This window comes from Temnothorax nylanderi, unplaced genomic scaffold, assembly GCF_030848795.1.
Source record: "Temnothorax nylanderi isolate EJ_2023f unplaced genomic scaffold, tnyl_v1.0 TNYL_tig0065_pilon, whole genome shotgun sequence".
Taxonomy (NCBI): domain Eukaryota; kingdom Metazoa; phylum Arthropoda; class Insecta; order Hymenoptera; family Formicidae; genus Temnothorax; species Temnothorax nylanderi.
In genome coordinates this window covers 684,467-708,684 of record NW_027249127.1, presented here as the reverse complement: position 1 = coordinate 708,684, position 24,218 = coordinate 684,467, and the positions used below count along the sequence as shown (strand labels likewise).

Below are 24,218 nucleotides of genomic sequence, written 5' to 3'. Positions count from 1 at the left end.
AGTGGCGCGGAATTGTCAACCGCGCGGTAATATCCAACTCTCCCCTACATATATTGTTAACAACTTTATCGACAACTACATGGAAGTATTGAGCGACGTGTGTCAAATTCGTTTCCTGATTTATCAGTTGTTATTAATAATTTTTATCTGTAGAAAAACACAGAAGATATTTAAATAATACCTAATTAACATATTTCTAAAATATGCAGTTTTAATGTAAGTATTTTAACAATATTTCGTAATTTTAAAACAGAATTATAAGGTTTGCTTCTAAATATATTCTATAGAAGGAAGATGATGTGAGAAATCTCATATTGAAAGAGACAAAGATTAAAGCGTAACATACCTCATTAGTTTTTTTATTGATGACATGTATAAATACGTGCTCTAGGCATATACTGGGCGTTTTCCGTTTAATAAAAATAATTACAGCGAAAAACGGCGCAAAAAGTGTAATATCAAATCGGTAATACAGTATACGACAACCACCAAGGTTGATACATGGTAAAACCACCTTCGAAATTTACGTATAAGTCGCATTTCTGGGTATAAAGTACTATCGATATTTATCATTATAGGAAATACAATTGATTAATCTTTAATTGACAGGCAGCGAATGTAGGGTTATAAAAATTTGCGTTAGGAGCCGCGTAACTGGATATTTTGGTCCGTGCTTATAAATTCATCGCACCGAGACTTGTCCATTATATATATAAAGGGTTTCGAAAGAAAATGCAAAAACTTTTGGTGTTGTAGGCTCTTTGGCACGACTATCCCAGTGAGAAATACCTCATCAAAACGATATCAAATTGACGTCAAATAGATGAAAATTTCATCTATTTGACGTCAATTTGATATCGTTTTGATGAGGTATTTCTCACTGGGATCCGGATATGTTTTAACATCCCTTATTGATTTCCGAATCTATAGCTTCCGAGCTACGTTCGGCTATATAGGGCTATCAAAAGCTTACTTTCTAGCGTGCGAAAAGGATTTTCATGACAACTTTTTGTTCACACTTGACATGTACATATTTATCCTAGCTTGATATCTGTTTATGTAGTTGCGACGATATTCTCGTTATAACTTGAGTCATTCTAGTTCTCAGAGTTTTGTGGATTTCACCGCAAAGAAAAATGTCAGAACATTTGTCTATCCGTGTATAAACCGCAGTTATTTCTACTGTTTCTATAAAATAGCAGTTCTAAAAGAATAACTTTCTAAAAAAAGAAACGAAATAATCCGAGATTACGCTATCGCAGTTGGTACTATTTCAACTTCTTGTGAAGTGTCACTTAGCATTAAAGTAGCCGTCGTTTGCTGCCGAGAATTCTGATCGATGCCTCTGGTGCTCGGCGGAACGTACGTCCACCATGCCAAGAAGAAGAAGAGCAGCGAAGCCGCTTTCCCGATAAATGCCAGAGCGAGCATGTATCTATGAAAAATATGTAACGAAATCGTATTTGAAAGACTTCGGATTAACCCGCAATTTATGTACATAGAAAAAAAGAAGTATCAAAGCAACTTATATGTATATCCGTATACATATATACAATCTATAATTTCGAAATAAGATTGTATTGCATTAAACAAAAAAAACTTGCTTGAATAAAGTTATTTATATATAATTAAACAAAGTTTTATTTAATTCAACCAAAAAAAAATTAAAATTTTTATAAAAAGATTATAGATTGTTGCGTGTATATATGAATATATAAGTTTTGATTTAACACTTCTTTTTTTTCTCTATAAGATCCACTATTCGTGTAATTTGCCAACCTGCTCATGTAATAATTGTCATATACGAGGCAAGCCCCTCTGCCATCGCACGTCTCGTTCCACAAGATGCAAGTGTCATCTATAAGAGCGCCGAACACCATGGGTGCCGGTATCGTTCCCAAAATCCGAACCTTGATCCACTGTATGCCTAAAGCGAACGATCGCTGATCGTCGCGCACGACCCTCAACGTTGACGAGAGCGCCGGCATTGTGCAGAGGAAAGTCATGAACATATTACAAAACGCCAGGACGATAAACAGCCACAGGTACGAGCATGAACTCGCGCAGGTAGTATTGATAGCCTCGTACTGGACAACGTCGCCGGTATCGTCGCTCGTCAAATTCATCGCCGACACGTGTATACAGCTACAATCCGTATATACCTAAAAGAAGAAATGTCACGACATTTATTCGCCGCGTAAAAATGAAATTCCGCTATTCCAGTAGTATACCAGGCCAGGGGAATATAGTTATATACTTTGACATTGTTTATCGGCGTTTCCCGATAACAGCCAGCGTGACAGGGCGAGTAGTACGTGATTCCATCGACACCGCATATAGGGTCGAATTGCGATCTGGAGCAGCCGCAGCCGTTGTTGCAGGTGTTTTCGAGAGATAACGCGATCTTTCTGTAACGATATCATCTTTGTGTAACAAGTAAACGAGCCACTTTTCTAATATGCTAAATCCCATTACCATTAGGATAAATCTATATCAATTGTACAAACCTCGTGATGTTCTGATAAGGAACAGTCAATCCGGCGAAGTCTAAGTTCGGGCAGTTTAAAGCAAAACACAGCGTGAAAGCGATGCAAGCGGTTGTAGCCAGCAAACAAAATTTCAAAATGTCAGAGCAGGGCAAGTTTAAACGTTTTATCAAATAGCCGCCGAGAAAAGTACCGCCGCCTCCCGCCGGTACAGTCACCAATCCTGAAAAAACCATACTTTGTAATATAAACAGTATAGCGGTAATTAATCAACATGTCATCAATTGATACTTGTTAAAATTTCTTTACTGTGATTTGGCGCGTCACTTTCTTTCATATCGAATCATTTTCGGAGCTTTATGTAAATGATTCCACATAACGAGCCGCGCTTATATGAAATTCATGCTATACCTATACTACGATAGATTAATTGAATTGTGATATTATTCACCCATCAGCAACGCGGCCGAACTGGCACTGACGCTGAATTGATTTTCAATCAGTTTCGGTAGGAAAGCGGCAAATCCAGCGATCAGCAACCCTTCACTGGCACCTGCCAGGTTCAGCATAAAAAATGCCGGATTTCCAAGTAATTCGGTCAAAGCGCGCGGCAGCTCTCGTATCTTGGAAAACGCTTCCCCCGTCGCCGCGGTGGAAGATTGAGTCGACGTCTCGTGCGCTTCTGACACCCTATCCTTGGCTAGTTCCTCCGATCCTATTCAAACCGTCCGATCTTTTTACAGAGTGTTTGGGTTATACGTTTACCGAACATCCACCTGATATCTCCAAGTTTATTATTATTTTCATTATTATTTTATCTAAGAGTGTATAAGGTGAGAATAATCGTACCGGGTAAAACTGCCGGGAACGCCAAAACCGGTATCGCGATGACGAAGCACATGACAGCCGCTGCCAAAAAACCGATCCACCATGCACCAATCCAGACATTACTATCAGAAGTTAACCCAATCCTAAAATTCAACGGTTTTAGGATGCGATAGATATTCGATGAAGCATATTGGCAAGTCTTTTGCCTTTGGAAATATATTTAGCATTTTATTCTATATAGATCTCGGGATTTCGATACTCTCTATTTTGAGTTCCCTTTTAACGGTAATGGATGTAAATATGTGCAAGAACGAAAGTAGAACATCTCGATGCTCTCATTTTTATCTCGGCTGAATGAACTGACGCGCAAAAAAAATATCTGACCGATTTTTCTCCGCCAGAAAAAGATGTGCACCTAAGAGATTATTTCGGGCGTATTCGGGATCAACATGTTCTCGTTTAACTTTTTATCTGATGATGATTTAACGTTAACTATTCTAATTTCGCGCAATCAGAAATTCTCGTCCGACAAAGCTTAAACTTAAACTAACTTCTTTGATTAAGGATGTATATCGCTTATGTCAAAATAGAGGGATGAAGCTGAAATTTACAGAGATTGTGCACTTATATATCCCAAAAACCTGTGTTAAATTTGCGATCGATTGTCTGACCCGTTTCTGAGATATTTGCTTTAAAAGTTACAGAAATTGTATATATATATATATATAGATATACTTTCCATGTAAATATCATAATAAGTATCTCTGCTCCTGTACAGTAAAAATGAATGAAATTTTTATGGTACACTTCTATGACATCGAGAATTGCAATTACGGTTTTTTAAGTTTTTCTGTTAATATTTTTTTTCAATTTTTTAATGATTTATTTAAACAATATTAAGTACAAAAATGGAACAAAAGTGCGATTTTTACGCTTTTTCTGTCCCAATGATAACATGTTGTTCATGAATAATTTCTGAGACTAGCTTTACACTGTTTAATCAAGAAAACAAAATTATACTACATATAGCTATACGTAAAACATCCTTAATTGCCAGTGCGAGATGCAGCGAACGTCCCTCTTGCGTGGCTTTTCGACATTGATGACACGATCGTTTAACCGAATAAAAGTAATTTTATCAAAGCTCGATGTAACGTATAATTGATCAATTAAAACGAAAATATATAATAATAAAAGAAAAATATCTTTTTCGCAGATATAAAAAAGTATGAATATACCTTTCATTGAATATACCAATCTATATAGAATATATTTCTCGTAAAATCGAAGCTTACGCGAATCATGTTATCCAAATAAATATTAATATCAATAACATAAAGGATTGTTGAATATTTTGATAAATATTAATTACGAATGTTTATTAAGTATTTCACCAGAGTCAGTAAAATTATGGAAATATATTGATAACACAGTGCTAAAATTCTCTGAAAGGTAATAAATACGATAAATACGAAAAGATAGGACACTTGATGCGAAAGAATCGATACTTGGTTCGAGAAAAGGAACAATTTATATAACGCCCGAAAGCCATTACTAGAGAAACGGCACACAAGCGTAGCTATAATGTAACGCAACTTATCGCAGGAACTTGAAAGTGAGAAAGCGGAAAGGTGCACGTAGAGAAGTCATTCATTTCAAGCCAGCTTGAGGCCAGCATACATCTGCCGCTGCTGCCGCTGCTGCATCTCCGGCATGAAACTTTTCATTTACCTGCGAAATTAAACGCGGCGCATGCACGAACGACTCTCACGTGCAGCGATACGGAGAGCCGTATACCTATTACGCGAATAATTTCGCCTTATTTTTTGTGTCCTTTTTCTTGAGAAATCTCGTTTCTCGTAAAACAAAAAGATGTAATTGCAATCGCAAGAGCACCATTAATTGTAGGGATGCATCGCGATTCATTTCCATTTCATTCATTCCTATTTCGCGTAAATAAGACTTCGAAATGCGCGCGCCCGCGCACGTGTATGTATGTGTATGTGAAAAGATGCAGGAAAAATCGTCTCTTCGGCTAACGATTAATTTGATTCTCGCGCGGTACAGAATGACTCAACGGTCGACGAAGGGGTGCGCGTAGCTGTGGGGAGAGTCCTCGGGGAGACGCGTAGGACAAATGGAACTTGATTGTGTCCTAAGTGCTGAGGGGGATGAGCCAACAGTTTTGAAGGGTAATATCGGCGTCATCGTCAAACATTGGTTCGCCACTTGACATTTTCCCCACGGGATACACTGTATATCGATGGAGTTACACGCGCTATTAATCTCGGCCCATTATACGCTCTAATGATCCTGGGGAATATTTTTAATGGCGCGCGGTGCATTAAAGGAGCGTGTGTGTTTGCGTTTTCATGCCTCTCGGATAAATATATATGCCTTTTTCGAGAGAGGCGTATCGGGTGATACGACAACCGGGTGTCGAAACCGCAGAGCCGTCGTTTGATAATTACTCTTGAAAATCGGCTAATCGGATCAATCGTTTACGCGCGCGCGCTCGCGCTATTTAATCGAATGCTTTATGTATTATCGTTTTGCAATCGATATCGAATTTCCCGCAAACTACCGGCACGGCGTACGCACATCGCTCGAATACTAGTGGCGAAATGAGGAATATGCGCATTTGCATACCATCAGATCGGTGAGTTATTCACGTTCGAAACCGCGCGCGTCGACACGCACGTTATCCGTATCGTGTCCGTACATACACGGCGGTGTGTACGCGTATATTCGGTCGTCGGAGAGATAGACGCGAACGACCGATAAATCCTCGCGAGAATTTAATAAAGTTGCCGCTGACGCGCGACTAAACGTTCTCGTGTGTTATCAGGGAAAAAAAAGGTGTGGGAAATACGTTTAGCGTGACAACGGGAAGAGACGAATTCCGATGCCGCGGTCGTTACACGTTTTTCCCCTGTCTTCGTTTGACGCGACTACATTCTGTAACTACGCATTGCACAAATAAAACACTCCAACGAACTCTCATTCTCTTCTTGAGGAAATAAAGATATCTGAGATATATATATTTTTAAATAACAGAAGATAGCGCGCGCCCGTATATCTATTTAAATATTAGAATACTTACGTTGAAGAATCTACCGTAAGAAAGTCTGTATAAATTTTCAGTAGTTCGCCACCAACAACGTAGCCTAGTGCTGGTCCTATTATGGCCATGGTATAGTAAACACCTGGACACACGATACATTTCGTTTTATTAAAATTTAAAATCAATCGAGAAAAAGTTGACATATACACTGAGAAAGAAAAAGTTGTTAACTTGACTAAATGCGTTCAACTGATTACTATTTTTTAAATTAAAATATTAAAATATTTAAAGTTTAAATACGACATATTAAATCTAACATGATGTAATTTGACTTAAATACTTAAATATTTCAATTTAAAAAATGGTAATCAATTGAACGCATTTAGTTAAGTTAACAACTGTTTTTTCTCAGTATGTACTCAGTAAAAATATATGTACTTGAGTTGCTTATGCGCGTCTTACCTAGATACATCGAAGACATCTTCTTCGAAACATTTTCGTCTAGATACGTAACTCCGAGGGTATAAAAGGGTGCCGCACCGGCGCCATGTAACAGCTGAGCTACCAGAAATATGGTTAAGTACACGCCACTGTAAGGCTCTAGCTCCGCTTGAACGGTAGATTGATCCGTGCAGGATATCTGAGTGGCCGAAATAATGATAAATCTGGCGTCGCCGGTTCACTAGGCAAACTATGTAAATAGAAGTGGGAAAAATCGAGAAAAGCACGGTATTACAAACAAGTTTCGATTAGTCGCAACGCACGCATTTAATTACGCATTGTGTTTATTATCGATTGTGATGTAAATTTCGTTTAGGAGAGAATTTAACGTGTGGTCTCGACGTGATATAACCGGTGTATTATTGGAAAGGCGTTACGGGACACGCCGCGCCGCCGCGCCGAGCCGTCTCGATTAAACTTGTCACGTTGGTGATAAAGTAAACCGGATATGTAAATGGAGAATTTAAATACTGTAGTTTAATTTGTTTCGCTTACCGAGTGGCTCGATATATTGCTGACACTTTGGCATGTGTTCTCTGTTTGTTGACCCCCTCTATATGGTCCGGCAAGATAATGCGGAGACGCAAACAGCAGGCTACCTATACCTAAGACTAGAATTCCTATGCCGATATACCTACGACAGCCCAGAACATCCGATTGAAACAGGGTAGATTTAAACATTTAAAGAATGCGATTAATTCTAGACTGTATTTTCAAAGTCAAATCAAACAAAAAGTGGGATGAATCATTGTTGAATACGCGCTGTTTGACAGTGCTAGCTTTTTTTTTTAATTGGATAAAGTAATTTTAGAGAAACTATCTCCAGCCGACGAGGTACAAGATCTCCGGAAGGGCTATCGATTGTCGATTACGCGGGCGAGGGGTTCCGAGGCGTTGTCGCAGCAAAGAAAACGGGATGGGGGATTAACGTCGGACGGTGTCGGACGGACTGACGTTAGGATTAATATTTATGAGAGTCGTCGCGTAGAAACGATATCGGTATTAATATTAATGCGTGAGATAATGGCGCGCGACGACATACATGTGCGTACCTTGGCTTCGATGCCTTTGCGCGGCCGCCGAGATAGCTCACTGGTATGAGAAGAAGGAAGCTGGCTATATCGTATCCGCCCGCTATCAAGCCGGTCTCCGACGACTTTAGTCCGAATCTCCTTTCTATCGTCGTTATGACGACATTTACAAAACCGTTCACGACCATCCCTGGAACAACGAAGATACGTATGTGTGCGTGCGTGTTGCATGTAACCAATGGCTCATTTGCAATCTATTCGATACCAACTTTATTTGCTGCACGAAATCCGGCAGTTTGTTTTACAATTGAAGAACAATTTTGCGACCCCCAACAAATTTCAATTACAAATTATTATACACGACTTTTCAATAGAGGGCAAAAACGCGCGTGACCGTACGGACAAATTCTCAGAAATAATGAGAATTTATCAGTCACGCGCGTTTTTGTCCTAAACATACTGTAATTAATCTGTCTTCACGCGATGTATGTTTGCACACTTTAGGGGTTTTAATGATATTATAACGCACATAAAACGTTAGTCTTCTTAACTTCTCTTACATTACAGGAACACCGAGTAAATGGCTCCCTTAGGATGCATTTAATAGACATATTTTAATCCTAAAGAGAATCACGTCTGGCGAGAAAGAACACTCATTTCGTTGAAAGTTTTATCAGAAATAAATTTCTTATATTGGCGAATTTACACGCTTTTTAGCGACTGACGGATTTTTTCAAGTTTTTTCTGTTTCCTTTATCGATGTGTTATTCCTTCTTCCGTGATTCTTGATGTATACGCAAACTATAGACATCGGTCGGACAATTTCCTCGTTATCGTCAATCATCACCCCCGTCGCGTTTATTTTCACGTAGAAGCATCGAAATTGCGAATTCAAACGTACACTGAAAAAAAAATACTTAGATCCAAGAAAATATTTTTTCACATAGTACCAATGGCTTATTTACTTAATATAATCACATATTTATTTAGAATTAGATATTTTTACTTAATTTAAGTAAATGTCTTGTGGCATCTTGTGGCCACAAGATATTTTTACTTAATTTAAGTAAAGATATCTAATTCTAAATAAATATGTGATTATATTAAGTAAATAAGCCATTGGTACTATGTGAAAAAATATTTTCTTGGATCTAAGTATTTTTTTTTTCAGTGTATGAGTATTATTAGCGTTGCCCGTGCGATAACATTGTGTCGCATCAAACGCTATCGAGGAATTATGTCTGCAAAGATACGGCTCGCTCGATGTCTTTTTATAATAACGGCGTGCGGGGCAATGAGAAAGTCGGTCTGAAAATACTCGCGTCCCTGACACTCGCGTCTCGGATGATCGGAAGAAAGTTAACGCTTCGCGCACCAACGCTAATGACAAAACTCGAAAGGAGAGACCGAGAGATTGAGGCAAAAGGTTTCATGTCTCATATCTGTCTCATATGTTTAACGTTTCAACTACAGCTGTCGTCAATGGACAAAACGAAAATTTCGCGAAACACGGCTGTCGTCAATAAGCGATTTTACGATTTTAAGATTCGTTCGATCATGAGAAGACACGAGAATATATACCCGTAGTTAAAAGGCTAAAAATAAAATTGCAGCAAAATCAGAGCAAAATTGTCGTCACTGACAGTACTGGTTTCAAAATACGCTATTTTCCAATTAAAAATATTTTTGTTTATTTAAATACTTCTTAAATTATTTTTTAAAGAACTTTGTATTTTTTATTTAAAAAGCTTAACGGAAAAATAATTAATGTTTTGCACCAAACTAATATATTAACCAGTTAGCGTCTTCACAACATTGTAATTAAATTTTTCGTTTTTGAGCAACGCTAACAGGCTTATCAGACATCGCGGTGAGATTCGCGCCGAACGAATCTCCGTATGAAAAAATCATCAAACTACGTACCTTGCATCGCCCCGGCCCAGCACAGCCAGAAAAGCGCCCATTTCGCAGTGCGAAATTTCTGCAAGTAAATTGGCCTGAACCAGAACCAACCGCATTTCAGATTGTCCGCGGTTCTATCCGTCTCCTTCGGAATTTCCGGCTTTATTTCCGGTTTTCTCGGGCCGTCCCCAAACTGTTCCGGGAAGCTAGACAGGGTCTCGTGCATGTCCGGCACCCCCGACTGTAAATTACATCAGCGAGGATTTATCTCTATCATTTTGGGATATATAAATAAAACATATTGCATATTGCATTTCGGTTTTTCAATATACGGCAACATTCGCCCTGCCAGCATTATAAAAAATACGATATGCAAAATAAATAACAAATAGAACGGGTAAGAGTAAATTCAGCGAACTCACGCGGCGTGCGCAAAACGACATGATTGGCTCTAACAATAAATAGAAGAGAGAATATATGCTACAATCTCTGTGACCTACGGTCTCGAGTGATAGCTGTCCATATGCGTTCTGTACGTTTCATATCGCTGATGGTTACAAAACAAATATTAACCAGACGTTTTCTATCCTTTCTTTTTTTCCCAACTCTTCTAGCAAATCGCGACAGAATTAAAAAAAAATACAAGAATTAATTGCAACACCGTACAAACGATACTCACGCTGAATGTGAACTTGTCCCTCATAATTGTCAATAATTTCCACGAGGCGAGATAAGAATCTACGTATTTCGCTTAGCTTTTACTAATCATTCTTTTATCTTTCGGCGACAGTCGGTCGTAAAAATCTGGCAAACATTTAGTACTGAAATATTTCATTAAAACATCAACAGATCTCGTCTCATTAGACAGAGATCATTTCCACTTGATCGGTCAGAGATCGCGATTTCCGTGAACCTTCTTGAGAGAGACGTCGGCGCGCGGATAAGAAATGCAACTTTGGATTAACAACCTCCACTTTATCAATTGATAGAGATAGGACAGTCAAACACGATTAGTTCACCGCGCTGCCTCTAACTTTTTTCAAAGCTATTATAAGAGTTTGTGTGCACTTCTTTTGCTCGATGATGAGCATTATTTATTCGAAACGCCGTTACGTCCACTTTCCATCTTGCGCTTCCTTTTTTCTCTTTTAATAATTTCTGTCTGTGCAAAGCTTTAATTACAATTTTCTCAACCGGCAGAGAAGCGCCGATTGTAAAACGTACATCGTTCCATTAAACAGTATCACGAAGCTCGTACTTCATCTCATCGAACTCGTCAATTTCGATTTCGCGTAATCGAGAGTCGCAAATTAATAGCGTTCCCCATATATCGTTGCAACCGCGAATATCTATCGTTTACACCGCATTTTATCGTTGTAACTTGTAACCCGCGGCCCACAATTTATTTCTCGATTTACTCGCCGGTCCCGAGTTGGTGCACCGAGTGGGTTTTCGTACAGCGCAAAGGAATTTATTGCAGCGAAAAACACGTCTGTATTACACTTCCATCAGGAAAATTCTAATAACCCGCAAACAGATGTCTAGTTCCACGCGCGCGCTTTCTTTCGCATTCATTTCTCAGCCGCGTCAAATCGGAGCCGAGGAACGTAGCACGTAGCGGCTGAGAGCGCGCGTCGCACGCGACTGAAGACTGAAGTCCGCACCCACGCTTCAAGCTCGCGCTCGCGCTCCTGCTCTCGCAGTTTTCCCCGTTGAGTTTAAACGCGATATAGACAACCCCCCTCTTTCTTCCCTTATCTCTCCCCCCTCTCTCTCTCTCTCTCTTTCTCTCTCTATCCCTCAACCCACCACCCGCGCTTTTATCACAGACATACCTTTTCTCCTTTCGTCTCCTCCTACCTCGGTTCTCTCTCTCTCTCTCACACACCCTTCTTCTTTCTCTCTCCCTTCCTCTCCTATCGTTACCTCCGACTTACACTGTACACTCTTCTTCCTACTCTTCTCCAATCCGCTATAAACCATCCCTACTAAGCTGTTGCTTCGCCATCAAGATGTACGAGCTACCCGATTCCATCCGTCATTTAAATATGATCAAGTTTATTGGCTTTTGCGGAGAATTTATGCGCCTGGCGTAATAACGTAAAGTTCCTTGCGCGAAGCTCGAGCCGACTAATAAGCGCTTAACATATATGTATGTACGAGGCTCGACATCGTTGTCCGCTAATTAACGAACGCTCGTTATCTACCTCGATCACTCTTTAAAGAGAGATAACACTTCTTTTCGAACATGGTGTTATCTTGTATGAATATTAATATTGCAAGAATAGATAAGGCTAATACTCTTATTTACATTATGTTTATCTACAGCTTTAACTCGATTTAAATTGCCGCGTCCGTTACACCTTTGTTAAACATATAAGCATTTAAAGTTGCTTTTGTCAAAATCGTAAACTCGACTATAAATCAATATAAATTTACAAGATTTACAAAATCGATAAGTGTTGATCTGGCTGTGATTGTGAGAGAATTTTGTACTTAAGATTATTACACACTTATTATTACACAGTTTTCAAAGACAATGTATCTTACAAAATATATATCGAATGTATCTCGGCTTAAAATTTGAATTTTGATTATTTAATTGCCAACGATAGCAATCATATTTTGTTTATCAGAAAATTCCATTCGCTGTACGCGACTGTTAGAATATGATAAGAATGATCGATGTGGAACAAAACAAAAGATCTCAGATTTAACAAACATGTCTAATTGTAAGGTATTACAGATAAGACAATTAATAAAAGGTGCACGTACATTTATATGAATTGTATGAGAAGGTATAATTCACAAATCTGCGAAGAAGGAATGGAAAAGAGCGAGCAAGACGTCGATTAGGAAAGTTCCAACATTTTCGCGGAAATCCCCGAAATTTCTCAAGTGCGCGGGAGAGGCGGACAACTGAGAGACAAGCGTAGGTCAGGTCGGATATATCAAACATCGCGGACGCGCCTGAATTTATGGTAGCAATAACGCCGGTACGCAGAGAGGCGAGAAGATCGAAATAAATCACTATGATAATATCGCCTCTTAAAGAGGCTAGAGCACAAAATGCGGGGTTCGTTGAGCAAGGGGAATACCCTCACCGTGTAGTGTATTTCGCAATAAAATCGAACTGTTCTGCGATCGATGCGGCGGAAGTAGTCGAAAAAAAAGAAAAGTTGGAAAACGGCGAAACAACAGAACGGAGCAGAATCACATGTTGACGTCGTTTTAAATCAGGAATTATGCGCGAGCGTAGGAATGAAAAGTATTCGCCATCGCGGTGGCAGTTATTTACCATATCAAATTAAATATCACATCCATCTGCCTCGCGGACAGTGATTATTCGCTCGGCAAAGGCGGACGAGCGTCACCGAAAATACAAAAAAAAAAAGAGCCACATTACGCGTAATACGTGTGTAAGGTATACGTACGTGGAGTGGCATATTTTATTACACAATGTAAACGCGACCGAGCAGGGCTAAACCGAGATTGCGCATGTTGCACACGAAAAGGGGGGGGGGGGTTTGGAGAGGGAATGAGGGAGAAAATAAATACTCTTTCGGGGACCATCGCGGGTGCGCACGTTTCACAATCCATGCGACCGCTTCGACATAAATTTCGTGGATTTAATAAAGATTCATGGCTTCCGCTCTTGCGAGAGTGTACTACGGCTGCCGTGTATGGGTCTGCTCGTCGGGAAGACGGAGCGAGCGGACGTTGTCTCTTACGACGATCGTTTCACCCCATAGGCGTCGAATTTTCTTACGAAATTTATGCTAAACGCTCCTCGTGTCTCAGGTGTTACGAGGATCCTCGATCGAAGAACTGATGTCGCAATTTCTAAAAATTATTTGAGGACAAACGTATAATTTTTTTCGAACAGGAGGAATTTATGACAAATAAATTTGCGACAAACATCGAAATTTTCTATCCAGACAGGACGTGTGTCGTGACGCCTATGACAATAGACAAACAACGACTCGTGTCGATGCTCGAGGGCGTGGACGACTTCGGGCGGGTTACAACACGATGGAGATCGCGAGAAGCTTTTAATAATGTTATAATTTGCGGTCCAAGAAGCACAGTTTGTAGCAACAAAAACAAATTAGAAGAATATAAGAGAGATAGTCAGAATTAATTTTAAATTCCGATGTTACGCACGAGATCTTATCGCACGTAAACATCACACGTTCTGTTTCTCCTCGTCGCTTTCGGGCGCGCGGAAGTCGCTCGATGTGTGTCCGTGCCTCTTGATACGCGCATCGCGATCACTTTTAATCCTCTTATACGAATGCGAGTCACGGCATAAAATCTACTAGCTGACTGGAAAATGCGCGAATGATTGGTCCGTGCATTCCTCGTGTCGTTTCGAGAAATGACTGACATCAGTCGCGATTCGTATAGTCGATTCCTTTATCGATCGGATAAAGGGTCCTTTACACGCGGCGTAAAATATTTCCTGCCTCTCGCGATTATCCATCGACCGCGGGATGAGGGGGGAAGAAACAAACCGGGGGAGGGAGCCGATTTCTGCTGTAGTAATGAAATATACTTTCGCGGCGTCCCCTTTTCGCCGCTCGGTCTTTTCCCGTTCGAAATGAAAACGAGTGTCTCCAAAGAGCTTTGTGCGCGTCTATACCATCACGTTCGATATTCCGGTACGTTTCTTTATGCCGACACACGTTTTCTTCCCTGCGAGGGTTTCCCGAGCGAGAGAGCCGGTAGGCCGTTTCGTGGCGCGCGATATAAAGCGCGCCACTTGCCATTTAGATTTCCTCCGCTTTTGCTTTTTGCTGGGAAAAGCTACACGTTTCAAGCTGAAAACGCGGATATGACGCAGACAGGCAACCGGCGGCGAATAGAGATTTTATACATTCCCGTTGATTGTTGTATTGACGTAATACCCGGTGTAAATATGTAACCCGGGTAGTCGCAACAGAGCGTAAAACATTTTTCAGAGATAGATCTGTAATTATATCGTAACTAATACAATCGTGTACAATGCAATATATCTGCATTCTTGAAACGACGAGAGGAAATGGAAAGTTAGCGGAAAGTCCATCCCTCTAATCAATCGACAACTTTCGCAACAGCGTTTACAGCGTACCTACGTCCGTGACCGATGCATTCCTAACAACTATATTCAGGAGTAACTCGATTTACGGGCGTATGCAAAGTGAATATGCCAAACAGCTTGTTAATGCAAATTAAACGGCACTCAACCGACAAACAGGCATTTCGTGAAGCAGATGCCAATTATTTAGACCGTTCGTTCCTCTCCCGTTCTTATCCACTTTCTCCGATATTGACGCGCGATATTGCTAACAAACGCGAAGAAAAAGTATTTATTTCTTTCTCGCGCCGTTTCTCTCGAACAATTAGAGAACAATGTGACATAACACGATTGCGCGTGTAACCTGTTCTTTCTTGAAATTCTTCTCTTCCTGAAATTTTAATTTTAGATTATGTAGATTTTATGACAAACACACGGATTTTTTAGGGGGTGTTGTAAAGAAATGACATGGTCTACAGTGGCTACCTCAAGAAAAAGACGCGTTTAAAACGAAGAACTCAAAATAACTTTCAACTCAAAATACATACAACAAATTCAATAATTAAATCAAAATCAAAGTTTACTAAATAAAAAATGTTTTATGAAAAAACGCAAGGAATTGTTAAATGTAGAAATGCTCATTTACGAGATATTATTTTTAGAATCTAACTTATTATAAATAAATAACGAAAGAGATTACTCCGGTTTTTTTTCAGCCTCGTCATTCATTTACAATAGAGACCTTCAAGTAAGAGTCTGGCCACTGATCGACTGTGTGCTGATTGGTGTTGACAAACCATGGCAGAACCAATCCAAAATACAAAAACGAAAGCGTCAAAACGAATTCAGCCTATATTTGTTATGATTTGTCATACAGAACACGTTGTCATGTTTCTCTAACTAATATATAAACTCTATATAGAGTGCATTGTTTTTAAAGCTACCATTATTTGTCAAATTGGCCAGACTCTTACTTGAGGGTCTCTGCTTTACAACATGCCCAAAAACATCGTCAGACCCCACTCTTGGACTTTGTACACGCTTATACATAATAAATCTGACATAATACACTTACAACGAATATTACATAATTATACTTTTTTACATGTTAATGTGCGTTTACAACGGATTACAATGGGTAATATTCGCGATATTGCACTGTAGACATGAACACGTTCAAGTTACGTGTACAGTTTTATTAAATAAACGTTCTTTTATTACATGCATTGTGCATCTATTCTGCAAAAATTGTTAGAAGGCTTACATAAAACAAGATTATTTTAGCCTATTTACTCATATAAATTGACTGATTATTTATAAGTCAGCAACGCAAGTCTCTGTCTCTCTCCCCCTTCGTCTCTCTTCTCTCTCTCTCTCTCTCCTTCTCTCTCCCTCTCCCTTTATCTCCTTCCATTTTTTACAATTTTCGAGCTTTCGAGCACGGTCCATTAATTGAGACAATGTCGAAGTACGCCGTGACTTCCGCGTTCTGTCTCCCCCTTTTCCATTATTTTCTTTTTTCGACATCTCCGTCGTGACAGGCGGCGCTACTTCTCATAATTGCAGCGCAATCGCGCTCGGTTCGCTCTTTTCTGGGCTTTAAGTCGGCTCAAAACTGTTTCGTCCATACGAGCGATGTTACCGAAAATAAGGCATTACAATAGGAATGAAAAGCGAAACTGTGCGTTCGCTACAGCCTACCCTATTCAAGAGTCTTGTCAGACTTTCTAATGGAAAAAAAACGACGGAAAATAGTACACTCTACTACGTTTCAACTGCCATTTTCAACCGTTGCACTAACGTGCATCTTATATCAAAAAGATATATCGCATCCCGAGAAGAATACTGTCACAACTCAAAAATTCACAATTTTTAGGAGAGAGGAAAAACAAATGTAATTCAATTAATTTTTTTGAATTGTGAGATAAAACTAACGCAATTACAATTGCAATATTTTGTTTTAATGAAACTAGGCTATATAAATATATATATTTTATTGTTTACTGTACGTCTACCTGTCATCGCTATTTTAAATTGTCGTGTGTAAGCGTTGTGTGTGTTTTAGCATAAGTTTAAAATTAGTAATGGGGTAAACAAAGATAGGACTGTACGATCTGATAGTTAGGCAAATTCAAATTATATATTTATATTTGGAGGGTTAAAAGTCATAGTGGTGTAAGTCAAATTTTTTTAAATTTTTTCTCGCGTGCATAGATGCAATCTATACAATATATAAATTGCATCTATGCACACGAAAAAATATTTTTAAAAATTTGACTTACACCACTGTGGTTTTTACCCCTCCATTTACATACGTTCCTATAAATAAATCATACTTCTCTTTTCCACCTTTGTAAGCAGTATTTTAAACGCTTGTTGAGAGGTCATTTCCGTAACGCATTTAGTAACAGACACTCTGCAGTACAAAACGGATATAATGGAATTTCTAACACAAGTGACACGCGAGGAGTTGTTCAGTCATATCGAACAATTCGAAAGTGCAACGCTAAAGTTCGCAAGGTGCGCAGTTTGTAGAGAAGAAATTTTGTTACCCTCGCCAAGCAATATTCTAAAATATTTCAGAGAACACTTATTTACACATAACATTCGCGATACAGACTACATGGTATTCGAACACCTATACAGCAATATTACGAGGACTTACCAAATTATGCGGCAAGATGCAAGAGATGTGGTAACATAATATTTTATTTATCGAGCCGTATGCATTTAGAACAATATTTAATAAGAGAAAGACAACTGGATAAATCAGAGTCAACATGAGTAAGTACACATTCGAAAACTTATTAAAATACCAAAAGGTTATAAAATAAATATAATAATAAAACAATCTGTTTCTTGAAGAGGTCCACTGTGATTCACTTGTCAATTCACTTGTGAAACATTCATCCAGGAAACCGCAACATAACCGACTTAAAAAGAATGACAATGCTTCCGTGCAGCGGATTTTGCATATAGATTTGTTACACTATTATAGCACGTAACATTTTAGGCATAAGTACTTCTTATGAGGTTAACTCAAAATCAAAATTTTTTTAAAATTCGAAGTATAGGTTCTAATGGAAAATCTGTACGAATAAACCGGGCTAACTAAGAACCAGCGCGGTAAATGATGCGCGAAAGTTTTATTTATATTTTTATTTTACATATTTTCCAACCTTTGACTGCGGTCCGGTCCGGTTGGAGTAGTAAAGCTGCGTTTCAAGTCTGACAAATCTAGTCGGCACGCAGTCAAAGGTTGGAAAATATGTAAAATAAAAATATAAATAAAAAATTTTTTTTTGTGACAGTATTTTTCTCGGGATGCGATATGTAAAAAGTACCAATAAATAAATATATATATTTCGTAAGTCTACACCCCTCGTTTTACAAATATTTATTTCCAAAATTAATCGTTCAATCGGAAAAGTCCGGAGGCGTCAATTGAAAAAACCACAATCGCAAAAAGTAACTATTCCAAAGTCAATCAATCCACAGAGAAAACAGCTATGGAAATAATATCAACGCATATATACGAACGTAGATTAAACAGAAGTAATTTCTCTGCAAAAACACACTGCACTCAATTTAGCAATGGAAAATCAAAGTATTATTGCGTATTTTCAGCGAAAGCAATCATCGAAGTTACAGCAAACGCTAAATAGTTAATTTTCCCCAAGCTAAACTTTATAAAAGCATAAGAATATATGAAAGGATAAAAATACAACCATAACAATCTGGCTTTCTACAAGTTTCGTAAAAACACGGATATATGTTACTATATTATCTGTCCGGAGAAAAGCTCGACAATATCTCGAACCTACCAACAGCCTCGCCTTACATATAGTTATGCAAATTTTCAGAGTATGCGGATGCAAATTTTCGCAAACACCGTTGGGGCAGGTAAAACGCGCTGGGTTACGGCAGTTGTTTATTCTTTCGAGACACCATGCGATAGGATACGGTGGCAAACTCCTGCCTTATCATCCATAAGATTAAAATAAAGTTGAAGTTTATTAAAGAAAGAAGAGCACAAGACCGAAAACAATTACATGCTTTTTAATATAATATTGATGTAATATTAAAAAATAATAATAGAGGAATCGAAATGAATTGTTTGTTCCGCCAATAATGATAAAACCAGAAAGTTTATTGTTCTTGACTACAATTGGCAATACGTATATGAAACGTTACGACGTTTCGACCCCTAACATTGGGTTCTTATCAAGCAATAATCTAAATAAAAAACAATTTAGTGTAACAATAATTTGGTCACTAGATAAAATTAATTGTCAAGAAAATTATTATAAACAAAAAGCGGTACCTGATAAACTATCCTTGTCACGACTTACATCCACATTTACGAAAATTTTTGCCGAAATATCATAAAATTAAGCGCTGGAAAACCAATAGTCAGTGTAAAATATAAAAGTATGTAAATTACAGAAAAGAAAAAAGGCAGAAATATTTTACATGTATGCGTCGGTGAAACCAAAGACCGTGTTTTACAAGAGGAGTGCGACCGCAGTGGTGAAATGCTGTCTTTAGTGCCCACAGTAGAATATCGGAGCAAGACATTATCGGGCATAGAATATAGGGCAGACAAAACGGCATCTAATAACACGCGTAAAGGAGCATCAAAAAGATATCAAAAAGCATGACAGCAATCACTCGGTTGTGAGTAAGCACCGTGTGTCGTGTGGTCACAATTTTAAATGGGCGGAAACCGACATCATTCATAAAGAGAAAAACACTAAAAAGAGAGAGATTGCTGAAATGTTTTTGATTAAAAAACATTCTAACACGATTAATTTAAAAAAGGACACGGAAAACTTAAATCCTATATACGACAAAGTAATCTCATCGCTGTAAATATCACGTGAATATTACATGTTTTTATCAACAACCTCTAACGTACATTGCTAGGTCCGAAAAACAATTAGTACGCCTTTCAACTCCGACATGTGAACACGCGTCGATTGTCGCTCCACGATAATGTCTTGCTCCGATATTCTACTGTGGGCACTAAAGACAGCATTTCACCACTGCGGTCGCACTCTTCTTGTAAAACACGGTCTTTGGTTTCACCGACGCATACATGTAAAATATTTCTGCCTTTTTTCTTTTCTGTAATTTACATACTTTTATATTTCACACTGACTATTGGTTTTCCAGCGCTTAATTTTATGATATTTCGGCAAAAATTTTCGTAAATGTGGATGTAAGTCGTGACAAGGATAGTTTATCAGGTACCGCTTTTTGTTTATAATAATTTTCTTGACAATTAATTTTATCTAGTGACCAAATTATTGTTACACTAAATTGTTTTTTATTTAGATTATTGCTTGATAAGGACCCAATGTTAGGGGTCGAAACGTCGTAACATTTCATATACGTATTGCCAATTGTAGTCGAGAACAATAAACTTTCTGGTAATAATAGAGGAAGTTTTATTGACTCGACCTCAGAAGATAATTCTCACATTTCCAGTAAAAACGTTTGTGTAACGACAACGTAAGTAAAATTCTTAAAAATTGTAGAAAGTTGTTACAACAATTAAATATTTAAATAGATTTTACCGGAGCTTTATAAGATAATTTAAAATCCTATGCATAGAAAAGTCCATAGTAATGTTTTTATAAATTTCTTTTGAATTATGTTTCCTACAGAGAGAATGGTTTCATTCTATAATATAAACCATACATAAGAAAAATTAATCAATTTTTTTCTATTATTTTTCTATATCTTTAAATATTTTTTTAAATACATTATTTAATAATAAATATTAATATAACATTCTCTCTGTAAGAAACATAATTCAAAACAGATGCATAATGATTCCAAGTCACTTTATAAAGCTTCGGTAAAACCTTTCGGTAAATTATTCCGTATAGATATAAAGAAATAATCAGCTGCATTTGTAAAAAATTTATCTAAAAGTTAATGTTGTCTCGGCAATAAAACATTAAAATAAACTGTGACATTTAAGTTATTTATTTATGCACTGCAGTGTGGCAGTGATTTATTAAATTTAATATTTACGATAGAACGTATTATACGCGTAACTTTTTTTGCCAATTTTACATTCCCTGAAAAATAATTAAGAGTCGAGAACAACGACGGACGAGAAGCCAGATAAATCAATTTTATCTTCCCTCCAGGTACTACGTGGATTCCGAGCATTCAAATTACTCTTATAATAACAATACAGGGTGCGTTTGAAATTCAATTATCTCAATTTCGAACACTGCAAGAACTTCGTGTAAAAATTTTCTTATATTCATCATATATGTCCAATAATCGTTGTAAAGCAATCGCTAGCTATATTTAATGCTATACAAAATCTTGTATAATTCATGAATAATTCCAGTTAAAACATTATTGTAAAAAGTATTATAATATTTTTATGAATTACTATTATACTCATAATTCAATACTATTAGACTGTATCGGAATACGGTATATATTCATCTTTTGTATTCATATCTATTGTATTCATATCCTTTAATAAAATTACTATTTAATATTATTAACTTACCGTTGGTTCGACGCCATCATAGCCTAAATTGTATATTCCTGTCATGCTGCGATCTGTAAAATAATAATAAAATTTATTAATACAAATTGATATAAATTATTAATTTGTAAAATAATTATATTATTGAATAACGATTCATTAAATAGTGTTATACCATTTATTTCTGAAAATACCCGTGGCTGACAACACAGCAAAATAGCAGCTAGTGCTATAAATCTGTAAGATATATTTTTAAAATTAAAATAACATTATGACCAAAACATTGAAAATATTGCTCGGATATGTTAATTATCATGTACCACACATAGCTGAAAAAATGACTTTTGCTTTAAAAAATCGATTTTAAAGCGATCGAAAAATGTATCGCTAAAATCAAACATTTTTCATCCTTATTTAAATGTCAAGAGAGAGTAAATGTTTTTGAATGTCGCTGTAGTAGCTTTGTAAGACAATCGTGATAAATGGAAATAATGCGTAATAATGTTCACAACAATCGGAGTAACAGGATAATGGACATCACTTATTAAATTATTATGCACCCTGCGCGGAATGTGTGTGTCCAGACTTAATCTTTATACGAATCGAATTTAAGGTTCGTATATGTAGTAGGTCACCGGTGGGAAAACTTTCGATTCTATTATAATACATTTTCTCGAAAGTTTAATACTTAGTATGATGAATGTGCACTCGCGCAAGTGAAACGGTCACATGTCCACAAGCATCAATTTAAGGATGTTCCGGAGAGTTTGTCAAAATGCTACGAGGTTGATGAAAATTTAATATCATACTCTGTACTTTTCTTTCAAAGTTCGAAGCCAAATTTCAGATCGATTCACAATTTACATAAAAAGTTATCAATTTCTAAATATCCGAGTTTTATAGAGAAAAAGTGTAAACATTAAAAATGCTATTAATATAATGATATTTTACACACAAGCAGATCATCAGCAAACAAAAATATGACAACAAAAATCAAAACAATTTACAAAAATTTTTTTTAATTAAAAAAATTGTAAGTAACAGTTATTTATACAGTCACTAAATCTACGTCTTTTACATTCTATTAGATTTGCCGTAACCATTTATGTATATTTTTTTTTGTCTTTCGATCTCTGGAGAATTAATATATCGATGTTTTTAATATTTCTTGCATACTTTTGGTTAGGACGCGACGGTGCGTTCTGCATTTTCACGGTCGAATTGATAAGATAGAAAAAATGGTCACATTTTTCTAAACTTAGAATGCATAGTGCTTCGTCATGACCGATATGGATTATCCAAAATCCAAAGAGAGAAAAAAAAATACACAAATGTATATATACGGTGGATCAAGTGTCGCAACCGAACGTGATTCAATCGAAACGTCTTTCATATGATTCTTCCAGTAGCAATCTTCTTGTTTTTTTTCCACACGATTTATTGCATCGTATAATTTTTGCAATTACTTTATTCATTTTAATTATTTCTTGTTCTTTTTCTAAACGTATTCTAAACCGTATATACATTTTTTTACGAAAAGAAACTTTTAGTTTTCGTGAACAAACCATTTTATTGAATTATTTAAGTGTAATTTCTTTCGTTCTCTTTAATCTTTACCCAACGTTTTGACGGTATTTTTGCGTTTCTATCGTAAAAATATAAATGTATGATAGCCCGAAAAATAAAGATATTTTTTCACGTCTTAGAAAGATGCAAAATTTTACTATTTAAACTGTTTTGTTCACGGAAATTACCCGCAAAAATATCAAACATTTTAATAAATCACAATTGAATAGAATCGAAGGAAACGATATACATTCATCGTCGTAACGTTTTTCCTCGAATGGTTAAAGAGGCTGGCACAAGGATACTATAACGTATTGCTTCCAAAATCTATATGATCGGAGAAGAAATCGTGCTTTATCACGAATACGTAATAACATTTATTTCAGCCTGTCGTAATGGCCCTGCCGCGCGCGGGATAAAAGTTTTTATCGTCACGGATTGTTCAACCGTCGCTCTACGCGACTCTTTCTCTTTCTTCTGTCCGATTCTCCTAAAATAATACTTACATGCGCGATGTGAAAAATTGAAAAATAACGCGAGAAAGAAAAAACGTCGGAAACTGCTGTAAACCGTGCGCCGTATACAGCGACGATTTCTCGACTCGGCCACGCTAATTATATGAGTCTCGATGGATACCTACTGATGACGCTTCCGTTAATTAATTTGCGTCTGTCTGTGCGTCTCTTTCGCATCGCTATACATATAATTAATTAACGTAAGCATAGGCTTACGAACAAAACAAAGATGAGAAGTGATTATAGCTGTATTCTAAACGGTAGATGCGTCTTCCGTTTCCTTTCTGCCTTCTGACATTTGACATGACAAGCTTAAAAAATACACGTGCGAAAGTTTACGTAAAACCCAAATCGAATCTATTTTATCATAATCAACATTCAACACTGCTGCATCGTTATTTTACATAATATGTTAACGATTTGTTTATAATGTCGTAATTTCGCGCGCGATGTATTTACAATTAATAACGACGTGTATTTACAATTACAAAATATTTACCGTTATATAATCTTATATTACTCACCGTATTAAAAAATATCTAAAGGCAGATGAATTCGAATGCACACTGAAAATAAAGTTGTGTAATCCATATCGATGCGATGCGACACATGATTATGTAATTTCGTTGTGGCAGGTGACATCCGGCAGAACTCTGTCTTTAGAAAGTAGGAAACTCGCGGTATGTATATGAACGCATCGTGTTTTACTTCGCGTATACTGATGCGAACGAGTCCACGAGTTCAAGACGACT

The 24,218-nt window shown here is 37.3% G+C and overlaps 1 protein-coding gene across 3 annotated transcripts; it reads right to left on the bottom strand.

The window, feature by feature from the left end:
* Positions 1-330: 330 nt before the first annotated feature.
* On the bottom strand, positions 331-24,218 carry Oatp26f (Organic anion transporting polypeptide 26F). Of its 3 annotated transcripts, XM_071708262.1 has the most exons (14): positions 23,991-24,218; positions 21,561-21,622; positions 21,407-21,459; positions 9,834-10,053; positions 7,932-8,100; positions 7,375-7,513; positions 6,841-7,018; positions 6,418-6,520; positions 3,336-3,457; positions 2,938-3,201; positions 2,508-2,709; positions 2,258-2,408; positions 1,780-2,162; positions 331-1,435 (listed from the first exon to the last, which is right to left on the bottom strand). In XM_071708262.1, exons 3-14 carry the CDS (start codon positions 21,449-21,451, stop codon positions 1,249-1,251), a joined length of 2,163 nt encoding a protein of 720 aa, XP_071564363.1. In that variant the 5' UTR covers positions 21,452-21,459; positions 21,561-21,622; positions 23,991-24,218; the 3' UTR covers positions 331-1,248. The 3 variants fall into 3 exon arrangements, with proteins under 3 accessions (XP_071564363.1, XP_071564362.1, XP_071564364.1); XM_071708261.1 differs by lacking the exon at positions 21,561-21,622; XM_071708263.1 differs by lacking the exons at positions 21,407-21,459; positions 21,561-21,622; positions 23,991-24,218 and adding an exon at positions 10,492-11,512.